We start from the raw sequence: 13,507 nt of genomic DNA, 5'->3' as shown, positions 1-13,507 counted from the left end.
CCTTGGAAGAATTGGGGAAAGATTATCTACTTGTTTTAAGTAACGAAGAAGAAGTTCTACCGGACAGGTATCAAAATGAAGTTATCAAAACATGAGAAATGCTATTTAAACTGTAATTAATGTCCCGGGAAAAATTATACACATCAGCCTTCTGGGACTGGTCAGGGCTCACGTAGAGTAGAATAACTAGGTATACCAAAGAGCCAATCACAGTGTCAGTTTTTAATAAAAATAGTCAGGATGAATCCTGCGATTCTGAACTAATGTCACCTGACTTCACACTAAGACCATCTATGCGAGATGCTTTACTGCACAGTAGACTAATCTACTGCATAATAAAGCATCACCACGTAACCATACACAGCAGCTACTATGTAGTAAATTAGTCTACTGTGCAGTAGGGCTCATGTAGACACTGTCTGGGAGCAAATTTGCTCCCAGTCAGCCACACCAGCAGGGGGCCTAGTCCTGGCACTGCTCAGCTCCCAGCTCCCCCAGGAGCAGGGAGCCAATCAGCATTGGGACCAGGTCCCTCTCTACCCACACTCCCCTGTCCCAGCGCTGCAGGCATCCTGGCTCCCCATAGGAGTGGGGAGCTTAGTAGCTCCAGGACAGGGGAGCTCTTGCTTCCCCACTTGGCCAGGGGCTGGCCAGGAGCTGTTCCAACTATGGGGCAGCTGGCAGTGAGTCCCCAGCTGAGCGAGGAATTCCCACCTAGCCAGGGGCTAGCCACAAGTTGTCCCACCCTGCTCACTGCCAGCTGCCCAGGGCATGGGGCTGCCAACTGGATCCCAGGCCTGACCCTGATGTCCCCTGCCAGCCTGGAGCTGGCACCCAGGATAGCCTAGAGTTCCCTCTGGCTGCCATATGGCAGGAGATCAAGGCAGGATCCCTCCTCTGAACTTCTCCTGTCAGAAGGAAATTTGCTCCTGACCGGTTCAAGTGTAGATGTGGTCTCTTGGAAAGCTTACTGTGCAGTATTTTACTGTGCAGTAAGCTTTCTATGCATTAATTGTACATGTAGATGGACCCTCTGAGTTATATAGATGCTAGAGGAACATACACTAATAGAGACAAAGTAGCTTGTCTTTAGTAATGAGAAACTATGATTCTATGATTCTAACTGTGACTCTCGCCTCCCTGAATTCTCTGAAAGCATCCACAGCATAAGCAGTAAAGGAACTGGCAGGTTTAACTTGTTCATATGTCCCAGCACTGAAAATCTGTTATGCAGAGCTGCTGGGAAAATACAGGCTGTGAGAAGAAAGAAGTCCCATCTGGCACAACAAACTGTTAAGGAGGAAGTAAAACATACCATTTTTACAATGGAAGAAGGATTGTGCATTTAACCACTGGCCAGTATGAAGATAAATTGCCCTATAGAGGGCATCCGAAGGAGCTGTGCATCAGTACACACAGTTGTGCCATTCAGATGATGGTTCATCCTTCTTTTCCATGCTGGGCCCATGACCCAGTCTCCTCCCTGTTTTTCCCTGTCCTCTGTAAGGGTAGATTTTGCATCCAGGATCATACATAGGAAGCATTTCCCACACTCCTCAAGACTGCAGCCCTCTCTAACCCTTGCATACCTGTAATAATGGGCTTTTAATAAAGGAATGCTTCAGGGTTGGGAACTTGACAGTAGAAAATAGGGAGGTCTGTTAGAAACTTCAGAAGGACCATATCATGGTAGGTGAGAATCAGTGCAGATCAGTGCTAAGCAGAACAGAAGGAAAACTGCTAACACATACTGGTAGTTATCTTTCCAGAAAACATAGGTATCATCATAGAAAACCAGCCAATGTTCTTTGTTGAGCAAAGAAGACTGTATTGAAGGAATAAAGCCTGTGGATAGTTCTGTCAGGGGTACATTTAGGTGTGCAGCATTATGCCATCCCGGCAGCTACTGTTAAGTTTGGTCCCCTGACCTGGAAAACATCAGAAGGGGAGGAGCAGTAAAAAAGGTGTGTGTATGAAAAAGGGCCAACAACTAAGGAAAGAGCTAAAAGACAGGAATAATTTTGCTTGGAAAGGATAATATGAGACAATATGGTGGTCTATAAAATAATGAACTGACCATTGTAGGAAAGGCAAGTTTAAATTCTTTGTTTTCACATTTCCCCATCATATAAAAAGATATGCTGGGTGCATCTACACGTGCAGTTAATGCGATACAATAAACTCTGGAGTTTTTTAAGTTAGAGGAAACTGCTGGGCTCAGTGTCTACACGTGCATCTGGAACAGCAGTAATTGAGCTAGGGCAGAGCAGTCCTGGCCTGAGGGCAGGGTCAGCCCTGGACTCTGGGTAGCAGTGTCAGGTAGCGAAGGGGCTGGTTGGGGCACAAGGGTGCTGTAAGTGCGGAGCTGTGTGGCTACGTGGCAGGCAACCCCGCCACACTTTAGCACCCTCATGCCTCAGCCAGCCCCTGTCACCATCTACACATGCATTTCAGCACACTTAATTACCTTGCCGTAATATAGTACTGTTAGGATGGAGTTATGGTGGAGTTAATTAATTTACTGCGCCTAATACCAGTGCACATGTAGACTATGATGCTTTACTCTGGAGTTAATTAATCTACTCTGCAGTAAAGTGCTTGTGAATATGCACCCTCTCAGTTGAAAAGCAAACAATTTAGATAGATATTAGGAAACACTTTCCAATTCAGTCTGTAAGTGATCCATCCTTAGCAATGCCTTAGGACATGACTGGGACAAATATAGTGTCTTGGGAAGAGTCTAAGGCGTAGACAATGAAGTAGAAGAGCATCTGTTAGATTAGCTAGGATAAAAAAAATTACAAGGTCTATCAATCCTCTTGCTGCAGGGTGTAAACCGATCATCAGGTGGAGGGACTCCTTTCCAAACTGTCATCAATAATGGTGGCTATGCCTAATCCTATGCCTTCCATCACTTTTCTAGGGATTGGGTGGAACTGAAAGATCTTGTATACATCTGTATTGTAACTGCATATGCATTATCAGTAGTGTGTACACGACTGGTCTATTTAGAAGGACAGTTAAACTATTAAAAAGGATAGTTTATTGAAAAATACATTAAACTTCGTTCTGCCAACACCAAATCCATAAGGAGGAAAACATCAGTTTTAAAAGGCAACAGCATCTGAGGTTAAATACATGAAACTATTATTTCTAAATGTATTTATACATTTAACTTATTACAGTGTTTCATGTATACCCTCTCTGGTCTGAATTTTTTTTTTCTTATTTGCTGAAAATTCGAAGAAAGTTTGGGCTTGGCTCACCCCAACATGAGATTTTTTTCCCCCCAGGTATGGTGCTTATTATTATGCATCAGGGCATCACAAGAATAGAGCAAGTTATTTTTAGTTAAAAAACACAAATAATAGTCTGTGACCACATTTATACACTGTCATAATATACCACCACTGCCATCAATGTTTCACCCAGCATGCTATTGATCTTTCTTAAGAAAATGCATTATAAAAGCCACTATTCATCAGTCTGTGTTGAAAGAGAAAGAAGCACTCCAATAGGGAAGAGTATTATATATCTAACTATGGCAGGCTTAATACTAATATCAGGTCAGGAATAACTGCATAGTGGTTGGTAAAAATGCTATACTGTTACATAGGTTCAATTAGCATGACTATTTATTTAGCTTGTAGAGATGGCTTGTTAAATATGTCTTAGCCATAGACCAGATAGCAGCAGAAAGAGCTCATGGATTTCTGAGCTTTTTCTGAAACTGACCTGTCATCCCTGTTTTGTGTCTCTTTTCTGAAAGGGAACCCCATTGTGATCTTGGCACTGACTTAGTTCTTAACTGTCTCATTTCAGGGCTACAGAGAGTGCAGCAGCTAAGAAAAAACACAAGATACTTCAGGCAGAGACTGCATGAAATGGGTTTCATAATTTATGGCAATGATGATTCCCCTGTTGTTCCTTTGCTCCTTTATATTCCTGGTAAAATAGCGTAAGTACTGAAATATGCCTACCAAGAAAACAAATTCATTCACAGTTAGGGTTTGGTTTAAACTATAAGAAGCTGACTACTTGTGGATGATGCTGCAGAAGAAAAATGTGTTCCTTTAGAACAGCTTGCCAGTACTATTTAAGCATGGGCTTCATTCTGGGCTAGCTTTCCTGTATAAAAAATCAGGGTATTTTGTGTATGGGAATTTAAAAATGAAATGTCCCTGACATATGCACTGCCCATTTTTCAAAAGTTGCTTGATATGACTCATCTTTCTCTTCCTTGTTGATGTCTCATAGATTTCATAGATTTCATAGACATTAGGGCTGGAAGGGACCTCGGAAGATCATTGAGTCCAGCCCCCTGCCCAAAGGGCAGGAAGTCAGCTGTGGTCATAGGATTCCAGTAAGATAAGCATCCAGTTTCATCTTGAAGGTGTTCAATGAAGGCGCTTGAACCACCTCCGGTGGCAGGCTGTTCCAGACCTTGGGGGCTCAGACAGTAAAGAAATTCTTCCTTATGTTCAGCCTGAAACGATCTTGAAGTAGTTTGTGACCATTCGACCTCATCATCCCTTGGGGCGCTCTGGTGAACAAACGTTCCCCCAGATACTGGTGGTCACCCCTGATAAACTTGTAGGTGGCCATCAGATCACCCCTGAGCCTGCGCTTTTTCAGGCTAAAGAGCCCCAGGGCTCTCAGCCTGTCATCGTAGGGTCTGCTTCCCTGACCTCTGATCATGCGCGTGGCTCTTCTCTGGACTCTCTCAAGCTTCTCCACATCCTTTTTGAATTGTGGAGCCCAAAACTGGACACAGTACTCCAGCTGCGGCCTCACTAAATCGTCTCACGATAACATTTTTGGTATAGCTGGAGTGATGTTTGTTGGAATAGACTTAGACATGATTTCTGGTACCATAGTACTATTCCTCAGGTCCTGCCAGTAACATTTTTAAAATTTATAACTAAAGGTGCACATTGCCTAATTTTAAAATATATTTTATTGTTCTCCATCTAATACATGTCTTTATACTGATAATGTTGTTACACTGATCTACATTGCATTATTTATATGTATCAGACAAAACCATCTATTGATTAGACATGAACATTGCTTAGTGAGCAGTAACCTATTAACTAATCAACATGATTTATTATACCTTTCCCAAATCGACTAGGATCCTTTGGGTTTTTAACAATGGTCCCCAAACTTTGATGGCCCATGGGCAACAATATTAAGTAAATGCCATGTTGCAGGCAATATTATAATTTGCTGCCCCTGTCAACCTCCTTTTCATTTCCAATAACCATGAGCAACACTGAAGGGTCTCACATGTAATGTGGTGGCTGTGAGCCACGTGTTCAGGGCCTGATCTATAGTTTAATTATTAAAACCTCTTGGAAGGACTTTCTGATAGGCAAGAAAAGAAGACTTTACAGAAATGAGCTACACAAAATCATAACAGAGCCCCAACACAAGTAGCTGGAATGGTTGCTTGGGAAGAATAGGTGGCATCTTTATTTCCAAAGCCATTTTTTTCTCTCTTGGGGCTTTTGAAATTAATCAACTTGTGTTACAACTTCTTAATGATGGCCTTTTATTTTATGCCAGTGTTCTAGTATGAACTCTCTAGCTCCTAATTAACTTTAGTAAAGTCCAATAATCTGTTAACAGTGTTCATGTCTTTACTTAGCATTCATTTGTCTTTCAAGAACATGTTGATGGAATTAGAATTATATGTATGTGATGAATATCTTTGACAACAAATTAATTAAGAAAAGAAAAGAAAGACAAAAGTAGACAACTTCATGCAATTAAAGTCACTTCAGGTTGAGTAGTTGCTTCAGCTGGTGCTATCTTACTAGTCACCCTGTAAAATTGTTAAACCCACAAAGCATGGACAGTAAATATTGTTAAGAAACCTAATTTAAGATTTCTTTACATATAATGGAGAGTAGATCAGTAATAAAATATTTTAAATTAAAACTTCATTTGTGATTAATAAGGTTCCTTAGGTTTCAGGCTTTATTCAGGGTCAGTGATGGATACCTGAAATAAAACATTCATTTAATAGTCAGAAAAAGGCATACACACAGACTTAATGTTAAATAGAAGTCTTAGAGAACCGTTCTTTTTATCCCTGATCATTTCAAGATCAGCAAAGATGTCTTAATTCACTGTCCTAAAGTTCTGTGTGAACTGGTCAGGGTTCAAGGACTTAGTGCTTGTGCCTCACCTTTGGACCTTCCTCCTTAATCTGGTTTGTCACAGTCCCTCCACAGGTGTTCTGTGGGTTCACACCCATTTCTCTTATGTACCAGTTTATTCAGTTTCCATGGTCTCCCTGTATCGTTTTACACAAAGTGTGAGAAGGATTTGTTTGGGGAGCACTAGTCCCAGTTAAGGATGATTCATTTATGCAGATACCTCTGTATCACCTACCTCCCGTGAATAATTTTATCCTCAGGACATCTAGCAGGTAGGTATGAGCCCTGATTTACAGTTAAAGAGATGAATCTGTGTGTGTCAAGTGATTTGCCCATGTGAAAAACCTGTTTTGGAGCTAGGGCCTCCCAAATCCCAGTGTAGACCTTCTCAACCGCAGCATTTTCCTTCGACTTTATATTCAGTGCCTTATCCAAAAAACAGGGCTTTAAATTTTATTTAAATGGTGTTTTTATTTAGCACCAACTGATATAAGGGCTGCGTCTTGCTACTTTAAGACCTCCATCAGCACTTACATCTGTGCAAAGTGATTGTAAAATACAATTGTATCAGAATTCTCTGCTCACTTATGCCAGCCATAGCATTTTTATGCTCGTTTTGCCAAGAAAGTAAATGACTTTTCAACTGCAACATTGCAGAGACTCAGTCCTATTGGATGATTTTCTGGCACTATTGAAATCAAAAGGAATTTTACCAACTGTTTCAGGAGGAGACAGGATTTTACCTATTGTTTTATTACACTTGACTGTTTTCTCTTTGTGGTCAATTTATTGGAGATAATTTCCTTTTGCTTTCTTCTTTTTCCCTTCCCTACCCCACCCAAGGGCTTTTGCAAGATGCATGCTAGAAAAAAATATTGGGGTGGTTGTCGTTGGCTTTCCAGCTACTCCTATCACTGAATCCAGGGCTCGGTTCTGTGTGTCAGCTGCACATACACGGGAGATGTTAGACACGGTAAGCACAGCAGATGTCCTTATGAAATTAACTTCAGACGCTTGCGGGGAGAGGTCGGGAGAAGCTACAAGTCTGTTACTTTGAACCTCAATAATTCATTTTGCATTTGTTTTCCTTGATCTTTGTCACTTGATCTTTAAAGACGTTTCAGCCATTATAATAATACATGTTTTATTTTAAAAAATTAAATTATCACACAGTTAACTGCACTATGTTCCACTATTTCTAATAGTGACCAAACCTGTCATAACTAATAAAGATCCACCTGAGGAGCACAGCAAGACCAAAGTTAACTACTAGGGCAAAACTACCCAAGCAGGAAACCCTAAATGATGTGGAAATAATTACAAATAAGGTTTTCCATACCCTTATTTTCATTCCATATTTCCATGTGTTAGTTAAATTCCAGCAGAAAAATATAACATGGCCTTGGGGGTTTTAAGATACATGTGAAAATTTCAAACAAATATTGGGAGTTATTTGTACGTACCAATTGGGTTAAAAGGAGCCATATGCCCATATTCAGCCTGGTACCAGAAACAGAGCTGAGGTTAGCTGACACTTCCATTATAGACCTCCATTCCATATGTCCATAATTTTTTAGAAAAAGAAATATAAATGTTCTATCTTTATCCAAAGGTGATTTTTTTGGAGAGAGAGAAATTTGGGATATCATAAGCTTGTCCTTTTTTCAGGGTTGGAAATGGGGAACTCTTTTGGTTGCCAATAGATTTTAAGGCTCTTCTTGGATAACTGTTCAAATACAGATGAGTTTTTTACATTTAAAATTTTCCAGTAAGACAGGCCCCAATGCTAAGTGCACACAGACCCATGATTTCACACCAAATCTCAGCAAACTCTACTCTGAGGGCGTGGATCCAGTCACAGTTGCAAGACTGAGACCTCAAGCCATACATAAAAAACTAGCCTCCCTGTCAGTGAAGCACATTGTAAAACAAAAACTTAGAACACCATTTTGATCTGTGCAGTATGAAATGCTTACAAAGATGTAAGAGGGAACCCTGAGATCAATAGCACAGAAATAAAAAGGAACAGCAACACAAAAATGTAATAGTCCTTGGCTACATAGGTAGTGTTAGGCAGGACCTTATTTCCCTGTTTACTCCCAAGACTGTGTAAGCTTTTGATCTAGTAATAATGATTGAAATCAGTTATGGAAGTCAGAGCCATTATTTCTTTATTTTGCATTTGCTCTCTAAAACCAATAAGTCCATTATGCTTTTCAAGATTTTTTCTTGCAATTCATGTCATATGTGCCCAGAGACATATCTATACACCGTGATTGGAGGACTAGGGCCTTAACGCTCTAGACTAGCCCCCTTGAATATGTCCCAATTTTGCTTTTGCCTCTACATATTGTACCAGCCCTGCAGCCCCAGAAACTGACACAAGAAGTGAGGGGGAGTTCCCACTTTTATATAGAAAATCATTGGGGTTCAGGTCACAAGCCAACAGGCCAAAGGGAGGAAACAGGTAAAAGGTAAAGAAACATCAATACTGTGGTAACATCCACTCAACAACTTCATTTTCCCCTAGCACCTCCAGAGGTGTCCTCAAACAAGCCTTTAGTCCCCAGGGCACTCAGACAGCAGTCTGCAGCTGCCCCCAACTCTAAATCCAGCTCCTTCAGTCTACAGTCCTGGCTGACGGAGCCTGTGAGATCTCCAGCTCCACTGTGCACTCTTCTGTGTAGGGCTGACCAGGTTCCACTTGTGGGATGCTCTCTCTTCCCCTTACTCCAGCCTCCAGCTTCCTCTTTCTTTTTTTTCCTGGGGGTTTCTGGAAGGTGTTGTTCAAATTAATAGACATCACAAATGTGCAGACTGCCCCCTGGTTCCTCCTGCTGTTACACACATTACACTCATATTACAGTATTATTAACACTGGAGGCATAATCAAGCTTCCCTGCACCTAATGTGAAGAATAGGAAATACCTGGGGGAGTTTCATTTAGTTACATCAGGCAGCTGGAAAGTTTGTAAGGATAACCGTTGCATGACTGCTGTAAATCTGGCATACCATAAAAACAGACAGCTCTGGTGCAATGAAAATGTCTGACTGGTGCAAAAAATGGGTTCAGCCATGGGCTGGAATGTATAAGAGGGATGATCCCAGTATGGGATGGTTTCCAAGGATGATAAATATTTTTTACTACATCAAAGTTCCTTTTTTATTTTGGGAATTTCACTTTTTTTTAACACCACCAAAAAAACTAACGTTTTTGGCTCTTGAGATTATTGCACTGAGTGAACCAAACTCAGTTTCTCTATCTTCATTTGATAGCAGAGTAAAAAGCATAAGATATTGAACTGCTTCTGTCAGCTGTTGACTGCCCTTGCTTCCTATTAAATCCAGTGGAGGTGTGAATACTTGGAAACCCTCAGTTTAGGATCAGGCCAGCTGTGATGATAATACAAGGAAAAGGGGATAATGCACTTTAAAACCAACTAGGCCTATTCAGAATATTCACAATAACTCTATTCAGGATTCTAGGCCTGATTCTTCAGTAAGAGAATGCAATGGTGAAGCCAGTCTTTGGCATATAGTCAGAGGCATAACCAGGAAGTTTTGCACCATGGACAGTGGCAGCAACCACGGTAGCAGTGGCAGCCGGGCTGGCAGCAGCAGCATCCGCCATGCTTGCATTCCTATAAGTCAGTGCCCAGGGCTGATGCCCTGCTCGCTGACTCCCAGTGATGCTATTGGGTATATCTGTAAATTCAGCAATACTACCTTATGTTACATTTGTGACTGTTTCAATGCAAAGGGAATTTGTATTTGAAATATTTTTTCCTCAGAGAAAAGCATACCATTTTAACAAGAGTCAAGTATTGTTACTGGCTAATACAACCATAACTTAACTGAATCAACTTCAGTTTTCAAGGACACTAGTGCAGCATTCAGCGCATCTCAATTGACTTCACTGATTTTCACTAGTCCAGCTTGGAGCAAAACTCGGCCTTTGGGCAATATTTCTTTTTCTTCTCTGATTTGAAAGGCTAAAAAACACTGATTTTTTTACACATGTTCAGCTGGAAAGCAAAAGTGAGAACAGCTTTAAATCCTTTTAAGATAACTGATATAGTGTGATGGTATTGCAGGTCCTGAATGCCCTTGATGAATTGGGCGATTTTCTACAATTGAAATATTCCCGGAATTCCAAGTCATCTCGTCCTGAACTATACGACAAAACAAGCTTTGAACTTGAAGATTAAGCCTCTCAGCCCAGGAAGAAAATATTAGGATGTTACAAACAGGGGAAAAGAAAGAACCTAAGATATTAACTTCTTCCCTTCCAAGGACAGTTTTTGTTTCTCGGTGATTTGAAACAAGGGGAAGCGCTGCTGTTGCATTTTGCTGTATCAAATTTCTGTGTTCAAGAGACTGGGATATTGCTACAGGTTTATCCCCTGGACTAAATACTTATTAAGGTATTTGTGTTGCAAGGAGACTGAATCTATTGGTCAAGTTGCTATTAGGCAGCTTTTGTGTGAAGTTGGCTTTGGGTAGTTCTTAATTAAGGTTGAGATAATACATTTTTTAAACGACTGGATTTCAACATAGTTTGTTAGTTTACGTGAATTTCATCAGTCAAATCAGCTCTCACCTCTTGAGAGGTATGTACCTGAAGCAGAATTGCAGACAGCTACAAAGGAATACAACAGATAGGGACAACAGTCTTTCTAATAGGGGTTCTCAATAAGTGACAAGCACTTGAAAACGGCTAAACTACAACAAAAGAAAATGTCCCTTTTTACACATCAATTTTTTCTGGCAGAAAACTGTGGAGGGGAAATATGCTGATTTTTTCCCCCCTCCTTCTTCTTGCCCCTTGATGCTTTTGTTCGTGAGGAAAGAAAAACTGGCTCTATGGTACATGAGTTAAATCTTTTCATTGAAAGTGAAAACTTTTCTGCTAAAGCATTCGACCTGCAGCCTTCCATGTCTTATGGCAACTAAAGTCACTCAGCAGACATGTTCCCTTTTTATGTTCAAGTGGTAAATAATTGTAATAACTATTTAACTTTCATCTTAAAAACATTGATCAAACCACACAGATACTTGAAGTTCACAAACCACGGATGACATTTATAAGCCCATTCCTCAGTTTCTTGAACTAGTTATGAGCTTCATAAATGCTCTAGAAAGTACATAATGCTGAAACTGTTAGCCATACAGAATATGAAGCTCAGGGTGAACCCTAAGCAGCTTTGCCACCTGTTAATTTGAAAAGCTTCTGGTTTCTAAACACATTAAATCCCCTCAGTTAAGTGTCTCTTATGAAAATGTTGTGTTCTCTCTTTATGCTACTGTGGTATGTTTAGAAAGGCTTTTTATTTAATTTAATTGTAAAAATGTAGTTTATGTATAAAATGACTGATTAAAAGAGTTGACAATATGGTCCATAGTCAGAGGGAGGAGACATGATCATGGTCCCATTTCTGTTGCCACAAATGAATGTGCCAGATTCTTAGGAAACTAAAATCCTCCGCAGTTTTACTTGTTACACAGTTGGGAACTTGTTCAGCCTGAGCAGTTCTGGGGAGTTCTTTTGCAGACTGTAGTTCTGTATGAGACCAATTAAAAATTGTTCTGCAGCTTTAAGAATGAATTCCAAACCCTTCCACAATATCAAATGTCATTGTAAACACATCAGATCAAGAGATGTTTAGCTTTCTGCTGCACAGATGTACCACACTTTCATGTTCATGAAAGCTGTGGTGTAAACTTAACCCACAGCTGCAATATTAGATTTAAGAACAGAACAATTAAATTGTGGAATACCAATTACTATATATTACTCCCTGCTTGTTAAAGCAGCTTTGAGGATAAAACAAGTCTGATCAGTTATGAGGACCCGGGCTTTGTTGGGGGGTTTTTTGTTGTTGTGCAAGTTAATAAAATCCAATAGTCCTGTAACTTTAAGAATTGATTGCAACACATTCCTTAATGTCAGATGTTAGCTTTAGAAAGTGTATATTGAGGGCTGGGAAGGAGATCTGAATGGTGTTATATGATTGTTCACGCCAGTAGATGAACTTGACAAATACTGAGGAGGGTTGAGAGAGTCATGGTTGTGTATCAAAGTAAATACACTGTATAAATATTAAAAAGAAAAACTTGTTTTTTTTTTAAGTTAAAGTGTTTTTTTCCCCTTTGTTAAAAGTCACCTGATAGTTTGCAAAGCAAAGCTTCATCATATGCAGAATGTGTGTGCTTAAGCCTAATTGATGGGGAGGGGGTGGAGAAAACTTTCCAGCCAAGAGCACTGTTCCACAAGGAAAAATAATGAGCCAAGCCTGATAAAGCAAAGTTTAGGTCTCTGCTCCTGCATATCTGTGGTTAGATCCTCAGCTCGTGTAAATCAGCATAGCTGACTTCTGACCTCCAATCTTGCGTTATATGGTTACATTCTATATTTCAGCAAACAGTGTTCTAAATGCTAATGCAACCAACACTATATTGTTCTCAAAAAGAAGCCTGAGTTTGATTAAGCTAGAGACTGATTGCTTTTTGTCCTGTGCGGGAATGTTGTCTGTCTAATGCAGGATTCCTCCTGCCCTCCAAATGTTACTCTTTACATGGTCTCTCATATTCAGGAGACAGGGCAGCTATTTTTCAGGGGCTGTCAGTTTACATATAATATTATATGCTTTCTCAAAATTCCCTCCATCCCTTACATATTAAAAAAAAGCACAAGCTAAACATATCCAGCTTTGAACACTTGAAGAGAAATTCTAGCTCCCCTCACATCCATGACAGAACTCCTATTGACTACAACACAACTAGTCTAGGGCTACAGAGCAAAAATTATGTTCTTCCTTAAAGTAATAGAGGCAAATGACTCCCCTTTTATCCAGATTTAGGTTATGTCTAACTGTCTCAGAAATACAAGAAACTTAAAAATATATTTTGATTATATACACACATTAATTTTTCATTTGCTCTCTAGTAGTTAAGGGCCCAATCTTCCCCAAGGGCTTATAATGAGCCAGATAGTATAGATGCAATTCTCTAGCTCACAGCTGAATGTCTGGGCAGGCAGGTATGCCTTTGTGAGCTTTAACTGTGTTTGCATGTGGAAGCATGGTATTTGTGTGCTGCTTTCCCTCATTGTCTTAAGTCCCTCCCAACCATGCAGTCATTCCAATAACAGATATCATCCACAAAAAATCCCTGCCTTTCCCTCATTTATTCACATATGCAAATATAGTTAATGCTGGCAAGAGTCTTCCTTTCCCTGTCAACAGAGAAAGAGAGAGAGACAGCTCTCAGTTGTTCAGATTCTATAAGGTTCAGGCCTATGTAGGAGCATTAATCAAGTATTAGTGGTCAGGGGAGAGAGAGGA

At 40.3% G+C, this 13,507-nt stretch overlaps 1 protein-coding gene across 1 annotated transcript in view; it reads left to right on the top strand.

Moving 5' to 3' along the window:
• SPTLC3 (serine palmitoyltransferase long chain base subunit 3) overlaps window positions 1-12,293 on the top strand; it is a 138,302-nt gene extending 126,009 nt beyond the window's left edge. The window contains exons 10-12 of the mRNA XM_014595107.3: window positions 3,823-3,958; window positions 7,008-7,137; window positions 10,259-12,293. Of these exons, the coding sequence (XP_014450593.1) occupies window positions 3,823-3,958; window positions 7,008-7,137; window positions 10,259-10,372 (380 nt within the window). The 3' untranslated portion in view covers window positions 10,373-12,293. The remainder of the gene's footprint in view (window positions 1-3,822; window positions 3,959-7,007; window positions 7,138-10,258) is intronic.
• The last annotated feature ends 1,214 nt before the right edge of the window (window positions 12,294-13,507 follow it).

Source organism: Alligator mississippiensis, chromosome 1 (assembly GCF_030867095.1).
Source record: "Alligator mississippiensis isolate rAllMis1 chromosome 1, rAllMis1, whole genome shotgun sequence".
Taxonomy (NCBI): domain Eukaryota; kingdom Metazoa; phylum Chordata; order Crocodylia; family Alligatoridae; genus Alligator; species Alligator mississippiensis.
This window is presented reverse-complemented; position numbering and strand designations above follow the sequence as displayed.